This window comes from Mastigoproctus giganteus, chromosome 3, assembly GCF_048544385.1.
Source record: "Mastigoproctus giganteus isolate SK-2022 chromosome 3, ASM4854438v1, whole genome shotgun sequence".
In the NCBI taxonomy this organism is placed as follows: Eukaryota; Metazoa; Arthropoda; class Arachnida; order Uropygi; family Thelyphonidae; genus Mastigoproctus; species Mastigoproctus giganteus.
Window position 1 is genome coordinate 21,300,591 of NC_143577.1, and position 15,574 is coordinate 21,316,164.

Consider the following 15,574-nt stretch of genomic DNA (forward strand, 5'->3'; position numbering starts at 1 on the left):
AAGATGAAGAAAGTTGAGTAATCGAATTCTTCTCCATGACAACGCATCCGTGCACGCACAAAGCTGGGTTGTACAATGCTACCACAGGCTACTCACATTCCTGAATGTGGATTTGAGCAATTAAATCTCATCCATACAGAAGAGATCTGACCTGAAGTGACTAAATTCGTCCAGAACCCTCAAGTCGAACTAGTGGGTAACATGGTTGGTAGGATCGCCGTCCTCCCTACTGGATGGAAAAGACCTGAGTTCGAGTCCGGTCGATGACGTGAGGAATTTTTATGGATCTTTTTCACAATATGGCAGAGTTAGTCGGTCTCAGGCAGCAAGGACAGTATGATCTTTTCTCCCGGAAACTCGGTTTTTTCGTCCAGCAAATAGAAAATCAACTACAGAACACACACAAAATTTACAGACAATTATACACGGAGCAACATGGCCTTAGTCACTGATGCCCCTAAAACCGTTCACCTTCAAGTCTCATTTTCGTAGAACACATGAATTTCTTTGAAGGATTAACTTCTGTGCAGATTAAATGCCATATGTGTATTGAACATCGGGTTGAAAAAATTGAAATATAAAAAAGATAGAATTGTGTACTCCATTTCAGAAGATCTGTGGACAAAGGTACGTTAAATTTTGGACTTCACCTGCTTCATCTTCTTGAGATTAACCACACATATTCCTTTATTTCACCTTATGGTTGCAGGATAGGCCAGGCCACGTTAATCTTGAAGCAGTATGCAAAATCAGCGTCATCTTTGAATATATATTGATCCTGTTCATGGAATTTTTAAAAAATTATAGAAAATATGTTTCAAAATAGGGGTGTTGCTCAAGTTTTGGCTACAAGTGCATGTTCCAGTTGGTATAATCATCATCCTCTCCACACTGGGTAGAAAAGACCTGAGTTCGAGTCATGTCAATGATGCAAGGAAGTCTTATGGACCTTTTTCACAACATGGATTTGGTCCATCTGAGGCGTGGATGGCATGTTTTTTTTTTCTCCCCGAAAACTCGGTTTTTCATCCAGCAAAACTGCAAATTGACCACAGAACATACGCAATTTATAGACATTGAGACATTATATATACGGCTCAATGATATTGGGCTAATTTCGTTGAAAACTGTTTATAAAGTTTATTTTATCCTTTTGCATCATTATGTAGAAGAAAGAAAGAAAGAGAGAGAGATCTTTTTATTTATATTTTTTATGTGCAGGTAGTTCAAGAATATGAAAGAGCAGTTATATTCCGTCTCGGACGTTTACTCCATGGAGGATCCAAAGGACCTGGTGAGTATGCTTATCACTGCATTTCCATCCATCTCTAGGTTTTTATTTCACTGCTTCGTCAATATACACTGAGTGATCACTGAATTATGACCACCTACCTAATACTTCGTAGGTCCTCCTTTTGCCCTCAGTACAGCAGTTATCCGACGTGGCATTGATTCAACAAGATGTTGGGAGCTTTCGGGAGGGATGGCCAACCAAGCTGTGTGTAAAGTGGTCAGCAATGCAGGTATGGAGGTGATTGTTGTATCCAGACGCCTTATATGCCTTTCCGTAGTGTCGCACAAGTGCTCTATGGGATTGATATCGGTGGAGTTTTGAGACCAATCGATATGCTGGAAGTCAAAACATGTTCCTCAAACCATTCCTGCACAACAAGTTCCCGATGGATCTGCGCATTGTCATCTTGGAAGACACCATCGCCATTCGGGAAAAAGCGTAAAAGAACGGAGTGTACACAGTCAGCAAGCAGTTGATGATAGCGGAGACCACTGATACGTTGTTCCACATGCACCAGGGGTCAAAGTTCCTGCCAGTGAAACATGCCCCACACCACACAACCGCCTCCACCGGTCTGCACTTTTGATACCATGCATGATGGATCAAGAGCCTCAGTTTCTTGACGCCAAATCCGTTCACGACCATCCACGGTGTGGAGTAAATGACGTGACTCATCCCACCAGTACACCTTCTTCCAGTCTTCTGACGTCCAACTTGCATGCTCTTTGCACCAGGCGAGTCTTTTACGCCGATGAACTTTGGTTAGCAGAAAATGCCGTAGGGGTTGTCTGCTGGTATAGTCCATACGTGCGAGCGTACGACGCATGGTCATACTAGATATTGTTCCGGGTTGGCCCATTTTTCTATTGGGTAGTCAACTCTTCAACAGTGCTGCGCCTGGTCGCCTGTACGAATATCTCTGCAACAGAGAGACAGGTTGTAATAGATGGGTCATTGATTAACTTTCTAATATCTCTTATGCCAAGAGAGATTGGAAATCTGAGTAACCTCCAATAAAGATGTGTTCTCTCAAATCAAGGTATTGCTGAAGATGAGCATGGAAACAGAAGGCGTTTTCGTGACAAATAAGATAGTACTAAATTTTTGATGGTTGTCTTAACTAAACTTGCTTTTTCCTCCTGGAGAATATCCTAAACAGGAATTTTTATGGGTCTTTTTCACAATGTGTCTGAATTAGTCGGTCTCAGGGGAGGTAGCATGATTTTTTCTCCCGAAAACTCAGGTTTTTTCGTCCAGCAAACAGAAAATCGACCCCAGAACACAATTTATAGACAATAGGCACAGAGCAATATGGCCTTTAGTATTAGTATTAGTATTAGCAACGGCTGCATGGTGCAAGAAAGCCTATGGCTTATGCTGCACCAGCCAAAAAAAAATAAAAAATAAAAAAAAATAAATCCGAACAAAACAATGATAAAAACAAAAAAATAAAAATAAATAACTAAATAATAATAATTAATAAAATAAAAAATAATAAAAAGGAAATTAAACCTATCATCCTATGTGCTTCCCTTACCCGAAAGTACTATCCAGATGACCTTTGAATTTCCCCAAACTCTCGGCCTCTACCACCCATGAAGGCAACTTATTCCAGTAATTTATAACTCGCTGGCTAAAATAGAACTTCCTGCAATCCAATCTAAACATTTCCCCCCGTAACTTGAATTTATGTCCCCTAGTTCTAGCATCATTTATAATCTTGAAAATTTTGTCCTCATTCATTTTACTGATGCCTCTCAGAGCCTTAAACACCTCAATCAAATCTCCTCTAAGGTGTCTAGTTTCCAAACTCTGCAACCCACATATTCGAAGTCTTTCTTCATAAGGACGCCCTTTTGCCGATCTCACCAGGCGAGTTACCCTTCTTTGCACCCTTTCAAGAAGCTCGATGTCTTTCTTTAGGTGCGGTCTCCATACTTGAACACAGTATTCCAAGTGTGGTCTAACATAAGCCTTATATAATGGGATTATCACGTCCCTATCTCTACTTGCAAAAGTTCGATAGATCATTGATAGGACACCATGGGCCTTCCTTGCAACCTGTTTACAATGCTCAGAGAATTTCATGTCTGACCGTATCGTAACACCCCAGTCCCTTTCCTCCAGTACTGGCTTTAGTTGAACTCCACCAAGTGAATAAGTTTTTTTGGGATTACTGTTTCCCAGGTGTAATACCTTACACTTTGTTGGATTACAGCACAGCTGCCATTTTTCTGACCATTCCTGAAGTCTATCTAGGTCTCTCTGAAGAAGCTCAGCTTGACAGTGATCATTAACTACTCTCCCAATTTTAACATCATCTGCAAATTTAGACATCACGCCCTCTATCCCTTCATCAATGTCGTTTATGAAAATTAAAAACAACAGTGGTCCTAATACTGATCCTTGGGGAACCCCACTTCTTACATCAACCCAATCTGAGGAATAGCGATTTATCACAACCCTCTGCCTCCTGCTCTGAAGCCATCCTTCTATCCATCTAAGGATTTTCCCAGTGATTCCAACCTGTTCCAGCTTATAAAGCAACCGCTCATGTGGGACTGAGTCAAAAGCTTTGCTGAAATCTAAATAAACAATGTCGAAATTATTCCCTAAATCCAGCTCATGAGTGACCCTTTCGAAATAGCGAACCAGATTTGTTAAACATGATTTTCCCTTTACGAAACCATGCTGAGTATCCTTGAGAATTTCAATTTGATCCAAATGATCCTGAATTCCACCCTTGATCATTGCCTCCATGATTTTCCCTACTACTGAAGTCAGACTGACAGGTCGATAATTTCCAACTTCACTTTTAGAGCCACCCTTATGTATGGGAGATACATTTGCACTTTTCCAATCCAAGGGAATCTCCCCAGAGTCTAGTGATGCTCGCATAATTAGCCTCAATGGTTCAATGCACTCGCTTGCCGCCTCTCTTAAGATTATAGGGTATATTCCATCAACTCCAGGAGCCTTACTGGTCTGTAGGCTCGAAAGTTTTTTCATTAAATAATCTTGGGAAATTTCAATATCATTAATTACATATTTTTTAACTTCGCTCCCACAATTTCCCTTTGCCACAAAAGGCTTTTCATTTGTAAATATCGATGCAAAATAACTGTTGAGTTCATCTGCAACGGCAGCTGGTGTATTTATTACTATCTCCTTTCCCTTACATAAAGGTCCGATCTGGTTTGTCCTGCTCTTCTTGGCATTTATATATGTGAAGAATTCTTTATCCCCCCTCTTTGCTCTGTTTGTTAGTGATTTCTCATAAACTGCCTTTGCCTGTCGAACCTTTTCTGTGGCTCTATTACACATCACCTTGTAGCTGTTATAGGCTTCAGTACTTTTTATTGTTCTGTAACCTTTCCATGCCACCTTTTTCTGCTCAAGTAATGCGGCAACTTCACTAGTCATCCAACTTGGAACCCTCCTCGTGGAGTATTTTTTTAATGGTATATACGCATTCAAGGCATCTGTGATTAATGTTTTAAAAGCGTACCACAGTTCAATCGTATTCATTCTCTGCGCGATATCTACCCAGTTAATAGAGGCCATGTAGTACCTTAAGGCATCGTAATTTCCTTTTCTGAAATTAAAACCCATTCCTTTGCCTTTTACTTCTGCTTCCTCTCTCGTCATCATCCACCGTAGAACTCCGTGATCACTTCCTGCTACTGGTTCCTCTACTGTCAGCCCTGTTATGTCATCTGATTCATGGGTGATGATGAGGTCTGGGATATTCTTTTCTCTAGTATTTTCCCTGACATGTTGATACAAATAACAGTCATCTAGTTGATTTAAAAATTTTGTTCCCCATGTCGAGTTTCCTTCCCATTTACTCCAATCAATTAGAGGCAGATTGAAATCACCCATAATAAGGCATTGACGCTTACTTGCCCATTCCATTTGCATGTAGAGGCTTTTGTCATAATCTTCACAATCACCTGGTCTGTAGATTACTCCTACTCGCTTTGTAGGAGTAATCTACATTACTAATCTACAGTAATCTATCAGGGCCTTTGTCCCTGATACTCCTAAAACCCAACAACAATTATACCAATGTAGATTTTAGTGCTTTATTATCTTCAAATTGGTAATTTAGGAGGCGGATCCTTCTACCAGTACACATAGGAAGCGGTTAGAGTGGAAACCGGCTACATGAAACAGAAGGCAGGTAATAAGCTGAAAACCTTTCAGAAAAGTTGAAAACCTTTCATCAGCGACTTATAGACAATTTCATGCCATATATTTTCTGAAGATTGCGTGTTCTCTGTTGTCTGTTTGCTGGACGAAAAACCAAGTATTCGGGAGGAAAATCCACGAACCCCATCATATGAGATCGACTAACTCAGCCAATGTGAAAGACCCATAAAAAGTTCTCGTGTCCTTGACGGGATTCGAATCCGGACCTTTTTCACTCGGTGTGGGCAGGATGGTACTGTCATATACTGTATTCAGAAAGGTAAAAATAAATCAAGTGGTGTAAAGAAAATTAGAAGAAATATTCTGGAAAGAATAAAAACTGGGAACTGCAATAAATCGAGCTCGCAACAATTTTTCTTTGTACTAAAAGTTTTCATGAAATTCAAAAAAGATATTTGAAACTCTAATCAGTCTCTAACGCTTCTGGTTATGGCAAATCTGCTATTAGGATTAATCCGGATTGATTAATATCGTAATTCAATATGGTCCTATTGGATTTTCATTGAAAATCAACGTAAGGGCCAAATTCCACTCGAAATATTATTGTTTCTATTTATGGTCGTTGATAATGCGAAGTTTTTGACTACAGACTTTGTCTTCAACAGATTTACAAACCGACGCCTCATGGTCTTATCGCCTTTAAGCTCATTCTAAAACAACTATCCAACAAGCTTTCGGGCTTGGGTCGAATGGTTTGCTTCCAGAAACTGAGGTTTTTCATCACACAAAACTGCTGTATGGATTGGGCTGGAACATGGACCCATTTCCATAGAACCTTTAGAGTTTGGGCACCAAGGAATTGTCCAAGATGTCGGTAATACGACATGACATCGATGGCTTTTGGTACTACACACAAAAACACATCTGAAGCTCAAATGCTCAATGTTCTCCAGGAACATGACTCAATTTAAAATTGTCATTTAAGGTGAATAATATGAATCCAAACCTTTTCTTTTCTAATTTCAGGTATTTTCTTCATCCTGCCTTGTATTGAGAATTATACTAAAGTTGACTTGCGAACTTTGACCTTTGATGTTCCACCTCAGGAGGTAAGTGAAACATTAACACTAGGAAAACATGTAGCGTTCATGCCTGATTTTTAAATGTCACGTGGGTATGTTTATCGTGTTTTAATTTAACAGGTGTTGACCAAAGATTCAGTGACTGTATCGGTGGATGCCGTCGTGTATTATCGAGTTCATAATGCCACAGTGTCCGTCGCTAATGTAGAGAATGCCCATCACAGTACCAGGCTCCTTGCTCAGACTACTTTGCGGAACATGTTGGGGACTCACCATCTGCACGAGATTTTGTCAGATAGAGAGAGCATTTCCGCAAGTATGCAGGTAAGACAGATTCTCCTCGTTCTTTGATGTTATTGGTCTTCTCTGTCCTCAAAATTCACTCATGACTATCTTCTGCAGTTTTATGGTCCTGTGTGCAAGACGATAAAGCTACAGAACCTCACGAAAAGTTTTTAATCACAGAGAAAAATGTGAACTCGGTACGTTGATAGGAAACGCACCAGCGAGGAACGTAATACGAGGGAAACGTAACAAAGAGGAATGTAATATGAGGGCAACGAGAAATTCGTGATGAAATCCATCATCTTTTCATCAAAGTGTTGTGGAAGTTAAAGCCAATAAATTTTTCACGTTGTTGTTTTGAAAGTACATTATCGGTACAAGTGAGTGATACTTTGCTGTGTGGCAAGCATTTGCACGATCATCAGGAGAAAATATCCACCTGATGATCTAAGAAAAATTTGTGTTCACCCAGTAGTTGTGGTAAAATGTATTTTTGCATCTCTCAATACACTTCCGCGGATCAGTTGTGTAGAAGTCCTCTGACTGTCGTTCAACCAAAAATTCGGCAGCAGAAATCATCTCATCATCATCAGCAGGAATGTTTTCCACGAAGAAAGAACTTACGGACAGGAAAGAACAAGAAATCCGTGGATGCAAAGTCAGAGGAATGAGCAGGATGCAGCAATATTTCAAACCCATATTCGTGGTATATGAATTTGCAAACCCATCCTGGTGTGCATCTGAGTATCCAATAGAAATCGAATTACCACCTTACAAAGTCGCAACTTATGCAAATTATTCATGACTATAAAATGAGGGCTTGCGACCACATCACTTTATTGGCGCACTCACATCTCCAGTACTCAGGATGGCAAAATCGTCGTTTAGATGATTCTTTGAAATGGCGAGCCATTGGACGAATTGAAGCCGGCCAGTCGCAGGCGAAGATGGCACGTTGGTTTTATGTGTCACGCAGTGTCGTCTCAGCACTATGGAAGCAGTTTCGGGAGGACAGGAACCATTACAAGAGGAACTGGCCAAGGTCGTCCGAGCGCTACATCAACCAGAACAGATCGCTGTCTGGCTCTAACAGCAAGACGGAACCCTACGATGTCCTGTTATCAACTGTCTCTTGAGGTTGCTGCTGCCACAGGTGAAAACTTTTCCAGCGAACTGTGGTAAGAAGGCTCAATTCAAGTGGACTGTACGCAAGGAGCCCAGCTGTTTGTACCCCATTAACCCCAAACCAAAGCAGAGCTCATAAAAACAGGTACCAGGAACATGTGACTTGAAGCTCTGACAAATGCGGTGCAGTTGTGTTTTCTGATGAGTTCCATTTTAGCCTACAAACAGATTACAGACGTAATTTCATCTGGAGACAACGAAGAATGCGATACTGTCCCTCCAACGTCAGAGAAAGGCACTTACAGTGGAGGCAGTGTTCTCGTGTGGGGAAGAATAATGATCAAAAACTGCACCCCTCTTCAGGTTTTTGATAGGGATACTGTAACTGGGCAGAGGTACCGAGAACCGATCCTCGAACTCTATGTGCCACTTTTTACCGGTGTGGTTGGCCCAAATTTTCTTTTCATTCAGGACAATGCGCACAGAGCTCAAGTGGTGGAGGAATATCTTGAAACTGAAGATATCCAACGACTGCCGTGGCCAGCATGATCTGCAGACTGAAATCTGATTGAACATGTGTTGGACGCCCTTTTCCAAAGCGTATACTAACCATTCTACAAAAATCCTTCTTTGGTAAAAGTCAAGACCTTTTTGGTTCTTGGTTACAATGTAAGAGTTTTGAAAGGGGAATGAATCATTCGTTCATCGTACCTTAGAAGGAAGCAGATTCCTAGAAATGTTTTTCACTGCTTTTATGATTTTGTTATTGGCCATCGAAGGTTGTTTGGTTGCTTGTACGCACATCCTACTTTTATGTTGGTGGAGTAGGACATCGACTTTTGACTTCGAATCAATTTTACTGTACAATACAACCTGTTCCACCTGCTTTTTGGAAGCAGTCGTACAAATTAGACCAAGACATATTATTGGTGCTTTGATCGTGAATATGTATGAACTGAGTCCTCGTTAGCGTTTCCTATCAACAATGACGTCACTGTTACCTTGACAACGCAAATAACAAGTGTCATTAAGGGCACGCCGAGATGGTTGAGCACGCGATCGTATTGAACATTGTATAAAATATCTTTAATGAATTCTGACTTAAAATCTCTTGGTCAACAGTGTAAACGGATTCTTCCCACCTTCTGCTGTGATCTAATACTTTTCTATCTTTCTTAGACACACCTTGACGAGTGCACTGATGACTGGGGTATTAAAGTGGAACGCGTCGAAATGTGAGTTTTTCTGTTGCCACGGCAACAGTTATTTTTTTTTCAAAATATTTATTGTATTGTGATTTTTTACGTTTTATGCTTGTTTTTCCTTCAGACTCACCTGGATTATGGCACCGACAGATGGGGGATCAAAGTGGAACGTGTAGAAATGTGAGTTTCAATAAGCCGTTTCGTTTCTTATAAACCCCCATCAGTTTGCTTGTAATCACTTCTGTCTCAACACCAGCGTGTTTTCTGCACAATTTTCTTTTTGCATCCAGATTCCTTTGATATCTAAAACTAAGGGAAACATCCAACCCCCCTAGCACTTCACGCACATCCTTGTTCCCATTTAAAAAAAAAAAAAAAAAAAAATTAAACCTCAAGTTAACCTTCTAATTAAACAATTAGATCGGTCAAAAATCACGTACCTGTTACTTTGTCGCTGATACTATAGTTACTGTCACAGTTGTATGCGTGAAAAGCATCTGCTACTAAATCACCGTTCACTAATAATGAATATTGTGAGTCACGATAGTTGTTAAAGTGATGGAAATAATCGAATGATTAATGATCGAAATGAATCGATTATATGCAAATTAGTCGATGATAAAGTTGTCGAGTGGTAACGATACTTAATCTGTTGTATTCATAACATCGGATAGTATCCTATAAGTATCGTTTCTTTCTTTCTTTCTTTTTTTTTTTTCTCTCGTGTTTTTATCGATTTCCTAATCACCTAATTTGCAAATAATCGATTATAAAAATGTCATAATCGATTATAATTCTCACTTATGCCCATCGATAATTCATTGTGTACGAGTATGCGCTACCAGTAGGGCCGGCTTTAGTGTAAGGTCGAGTAGGCACTGGTCAAGGGGCGCCAAGGTTTAGGGGGCGCCAACACCACCTCCCTCCTCCCAAAAACAAAGCCCGCAAGAAAAATGCTGTGTATTTCATGTGTTAACATGTTAAAACCAAACAATATTAAATTCTTAATTTGCATAATTGTAATTTATAACTACTAATTTACATAAGATAATTTGCATAATTATATTGCCTAAATGTGAATTTAATCGTTCTAAAAAATGAAAATCTTCACATCGGCGAGAGGGGACGCCATCAGTCAATGCTTAGTGTACCATACACCCTAGAGCCGTCCCTGGCTACCAGAATTATTATTTATAACCTACAGTTAGGGGAGTTCCGAGGGAATGTGGTGCCCGTGTGCAAAATGCAATTTGGCGTCCCCTTTTAAAATTTTCTTCATATGTGTATGTAAGTTTCAGGTGCCCCTTAAACGTTTCAGTGCACCCCTGGCACCATTGGGACGACCCATCCCTGCCTACACTGCTCGGAGATCATTTTTTTCGAAACAAAAAATCAATCGGACACTAGATCCAGTTCAATTTACACAAACTGTAAAGTTATCAGATTTATTTACTAATCTGCGGTTCCTTGTACCAGTTATACGCATGCGTACATGCATAAGTGTAACTGAAAGCTTATAATACGCCTTATAAATCGTATGGGTCACTTTAAGTACTCAACAGTGATTTTGTCACTTATAAAAGTAACTGATTCTTTGGAACTGTCACAATTGTCACCGATAAAAGTATAAATCACCATTCACTACAGCACAAAGGGGGTAGGAGGGAGGAAGTAAAAAAGGGTCGGGCAACAACACGCGAAAGCAAAAACTTGTTTCTCAGCTCTTTGAACCACGCTCTTCCCGCTGCCTTAATACGGCAACGTGACCTTTGACCTTTCCGCTATTTCGAGCGATTACGAAGCCGTAAGCACGTGAACTGCGAGTGCCACTTGGGATCAAGGCGACACAAATAATAAGCCCAAGTAGGGGTCACCCCTCTTCACATCCCTTAGACGCACTCTGTTGATGCTAAAGTTGTCTTCCTGTTATCCCTAAGGGTGAGAAGCGACACCTAGCGAGGATTTTTCAGTATTTTTAATTTTATTTATTTTGGTGACGTCATCACTTCACTATCTTCTGTTTAAGTACTGTACACCCAAGGCTAGATGAAGATGTTTATGTCCAAAAGATTACATCCTTTTATCTCGTTATCATCGTCTGGAGGTTAGGGCAAAACTAATCGATATTTACAAGAGGCTCTTGTCAGCAGCTGACTGAGGTAATCGATTCGTGGTTCTTTCTTCTAAAGAAAATTAGATCGTGCACTGAAGGAAAAATTCTCTCTTTACACATTCTGGAGCGATTTTGAAGTTTGTATTAAGCAAGACTGTGCAGGTATTGTGTTTAAAAGGGCCGGCTTTTATGAATACATTGCCTTAAAGCCAGCAGCACTCAACTGTTCGGGAAATAACAATGCAGACTTCTTTATCGACTTAGGTGGCCATGGAGTTGATATAAAAGATTGCCACCACTTTTATCTTCTCTAATATTGGGCATCGCTTAGTGAGAGGCTATGGTTGCTATGCAACCGTCAAGCAACAATTGCTTATTCAAGATGGATTGCCTTTAATTACAACTATTGTTTGTTTATCGCTGCTGAAATTGACACATGTAACATAGCAACAGGCTTAATGAGTTGCAAGGTGCAAGTATGGTTGAACTTTGATGGTATTTATGCTACAATCTTGGTGATGTTGACGCAAGCAAGTAGTTGAAGTAATCACTTAATTGGTGTAGAATTCAATAGCGTCTATTGAGAGAGAGAGAGAGAGAGAGAGAGAGAGAGAGAGAGAGAGAGAGAGTGTGTAGCGACACCTGGTGACGCTGATTTGATTTACGTTTTATTTATCTTTCAAATTAATTATTATTTTTTTTTTTTAACAGCAAGGACGTTCGTTTACCAGTTCAACTGCAACGTGCAATGGCTGCTGAGGCTGAAGCTGCTCGCGAAGCTAGAGCTAAGGTATGATATTTTAAAGTATTTGGTGTTTTAAAGTGGAACTTCGATAATCCGAAATGTCGATTATCCGAATCTAATCAAAGAACTGCAGATAGCGCCACCCACATGCGACTGTGCATGTATTGTTTCATTTATACAGTTAAGAACGTCGATTATTCGAATGAGGTTGTTGTTGGTGTTGGGTTTAACGACATAATTTATTTTGAGACTTTGATGCCTCCTTCGATTGGGCTTCCTAGATCAGCGACCCTGGTGTGGCACATCCAATGCACCCCTATTTGCACAGCCCTGATCCGAATGAACCACTAAGATGAACCACTACTAAAAACTTCCTCACGTGTGAATGTCAGGAAGTTTTTAGTAGAAGAAGAAAGATGTAAGGAAATTTTTCCTTACACTGGTAAGGCCTCCGTAGCCGAGTGGTCAGGAGTGGGAGTGCAATAGCACAAGCTCTGAGTACAGCGGAGTTGAAGCCCCTGACTACTAAATATGGTCGATTTGCCAACCCGCATTGGACCAGAGTGGTAGATTATGATCCTTTCTCTCAACATGACTTGTTGAGGAGGCGTCCATTCTGCAGTGGATTGATAATGGCTGCAAACTTATTATGGAAATTAATGGGAAGGTCCTTTATGAAAAGTATGTGAATAGGCTCACAGAGGATTCGGTTCTTGGCTCTAACTGTTTCTAATGACGTTTATATAGGTGTTTCAAGTTCAATGTCCACTTGGTGATAATCGCAAGATGGGCAGGATAGTTAATGACATTAATGTGAATATTCTATTTCGACAAGACTTCGATAAATCATCTGGATGGACTAAGAAATCGAAGGTGCGGTTTTATATTGGAACAAAGCAAGGTCTTGCATCTAAATAACTGCAATCTGGAGTAATGTACCACTCAGGTACCGCCAAATTCAGGTTTGTAGATAATGAAAAGAACCTTGAGAATCTGATTGAACATGAAATGATTTCATTCTATTTCAAGTGTTTGTTGATGGTCCGAATTCCATTTGCATCAAAGCCAACAAGGGACGAATGTGGTTTATAGTAATAAATTCAACATTGCGAGCTGATCAACTAAATTTACATTTCAGTAATTTTAAGGAAAAAAAAAATTCTCCAGGTAATTCGGATAATCGAAAAATTAATTACGAATTAACGAATAATCCAGTGGAAACTTTTGAACATTTTAAAATTACCATAATAACTGATATTGAAATTGGCAATTTTCAGCGGTTTCTATGACAACCAAGTCACGCGAATTAAAAGTAGATTTCGTGGTATTCTCGTGCTAGCAAGGCACGAGATTAGAATTAATGTCAATTTCAATTATGATTGTTTAAAATTTTTTGATTGTTTAGAATTAATGTCAATTTCAATTACGATTGTTTAAAATTTTTGGCAGACGTTTTCGTTTTAATTTGGTTAAATTTTTTGGCAGACGATTTAACTTTTAATCTGGATTCACCAATGCGTTTTAAATTTTATTTCCAGGTGATTGCTGCAGAAGGTGAACAGAAATCATCCCGAGCCCTAAAGGAAGCAGCCGATGTCATTTCCCAATCTCCTGCCGCTTTGCAGTTACGTTATCTGCAGACTTTGAACACCATTTCAGCAGAAAAGAATTCCACCATCATTTTCCCCTTGCCCATTGATTTCCTTAGTCAGTTCCTGTCGACAAGATACGCACCGGCTGATTAAAGAAAGCATTCGGCTGAATACCGCTAGGGGGCATCCCTCTCAGGAGAGGTGGTCTTTGCTGGTATCAACAACAGATGGATGCAGTTGGAAATATGGGCACATTTGCACTTAAACATATGAGAACTTAATCCATTGCAAAAAAAAAAAAAAAAACCAGGGGGATTCCAAGCTTGCACAAGGCGCTTGATGGCTATTTATCTTAACTCTACCGTGCACCCAAAGATGGCGTATAAGTCGCTGGAAAATAGTTGATACCTCATAATCCGTGAATGTTTATAAAGTAACAACATCGTTTAATGTAGTAACAGTTTTGGAAAAGGATCGTTGGTTAGGTTTAGAATCGAACTCAGGAAATCAGCCATTTTTAACTCGTTACCAATCGACTCTGCTGATTTTAACTGAGCCTAGTTTAAATGGTTCCATTTATAACGTTTGTATTCCCGACCTTTGTCTTTCATACTGTCTAAATTCTTGTCCAAATTTCCATAGGTCGGAGAATCCTTTCGAATCTTATGACCTGCTGATGTTTGCCAACATAATTGCTCAATATCTTCTCTCTCTCTCTCTCTTCTGTCTCTCAATCTCTTCAACAGCCATTTAACCCTTGATGTAAGGGTCAACATCCATCCACGGTAATTCACAATTGTATGTTTCAGACGTAGATTCAGAGTCAATTCCACCCGCACTGTCGTCAAGTGTTTAAATACATCATTGTTACTCTTGAGCGCTTTTGGTTACATGATCTGGTGTGGTATACATGGACAGTTTCTTTGTCTGCACTTGCTGCCCAATTGTGTTAACAGCGCCCACGCGCGGTGCTTCATGGAATTTCTCATTGACGCTTAGTGGCAAAGAGGCTATTTTCCACATGCCCATTCCTAAAAGACATCTTGGCACAAGGAAAATATTTTCCAACGATTAACTCAAAAATTTTCAAATGTAGAGGGCGTTGTTTATTTATCAAGAACGTTTTGAATTTCTGGCATTTTCTGCCAATTTAGAAACTGTTTTTATTATGTAAACATCGCCAAGATAATATTTTAAACAGAAATTTGGAAATATGGTTATATAATAGGAATGTCACTACGCCATCTCTTGACAAAAAATGGAACTAGCCACATTCTACTGAATTTTAAATACTAATAAAATGCAATAGCAAAATAATAACAAAAAGAAAAAAATATATTTGTTTTTACAGTGTTCTTTGTGTCTAGTTTATCTTGAAGAATGGTATGTTAGGAATTTACCTTCACGCGTTTTTGTTCTATGAGCGAATTTTTGTTTTTCATCCAGGATATCATTTTTTATGACGCCGTTCAACAACGGAAAGTTGGTGAATAGATACCAGAGCCATCTATGATCAAATTGCTAAACTAATACCATTTTTTTTTTTTTTTTGTTAGCTAAATAAACTTTGCATTTTCATTTAAGAAGAAACCAATTCTTGCTGAATGTTTTTAATACATTTTATTAGAATATACAATTAAATTTCAGGTATTTGTCCATTTAAAAAAAGTAATCGCTTGTTGTGGGGTAAAAAAAAAAAAAAAAAAAAACACGAAAAAGGAGAGCTTTTGTAATCTATCTCTCAGGTTGCGATGTTATTGATACGAGTTACCCTCTTAATGCACTAGAAATAAAGAAATTCTCAAAAGTGAAAAGTGATGCTATTTATTGGTAATACGGTGTACCAACCAGACGGCCGTTTTGATGGTTATTATCATCTCGTCGGTGGTGGAGAGCCATCTATAAGTGCTTGGTCCTTTTTAGTGATTTTTTTCTATAAGCAAACTTTTTAAATGGACAAATTACCTCATTTTATTGTATA

At 39.3% G+C, this 15,574-nt stretch overlaps 1 protein-coding gene across 2 annotated transcripts in view; it reads left to right on the forward strand.

Annotated features, from left to right (window-relative positions):
• LOC150087783 (band 7 protein AGAP004871-like) overlaps nucleotides 1-14,921 on the forward strand; it is a 72,741-nt gene extending 57,820 nt beyond the window's left edge. Inside the window, exons 3-8 of one of the 2 annotated variants that reach the window (XM_090369200.1) lie at nucleotides 1,222-1,294; nucleotides 6,473-6,555; nucleotides 6,649-6,852; nucleotides 9,118-9,173; nucleotides 11,968-12,046; nucleotides 13,540-14,921. In XM_090369200.1, coding sequence (XP_090225326.1) covers nucleotides 1,222-1,294; nucleotides 6,473-6,555; nucleotides 6,649-6,852; nucleotides 9,118-9,173; nucleotides 11,968-12,046; nucleotides 13,540-13,746 — 702 coding nt within the window. In that variant the 3' untranslated portion in view covers nucleotides 13,747-14,921. Of the gene's footprint in view, nucleotides 1-1,221; nucleotides 1,295-6,472; nucleotides 6,556-6,648; nucleotides 6,853-9,117; nucleotides 9,174-9,267; nucleotides 9,324-11,967; nucleotides 12,047-13,539 lie in introns of both variants that reach the window. The other variant, XM_090369201.1, reaches the window with a different exon arrangement.
• Nucleotides 14,922-15,574: the final 653 nt, after the last annotated feature.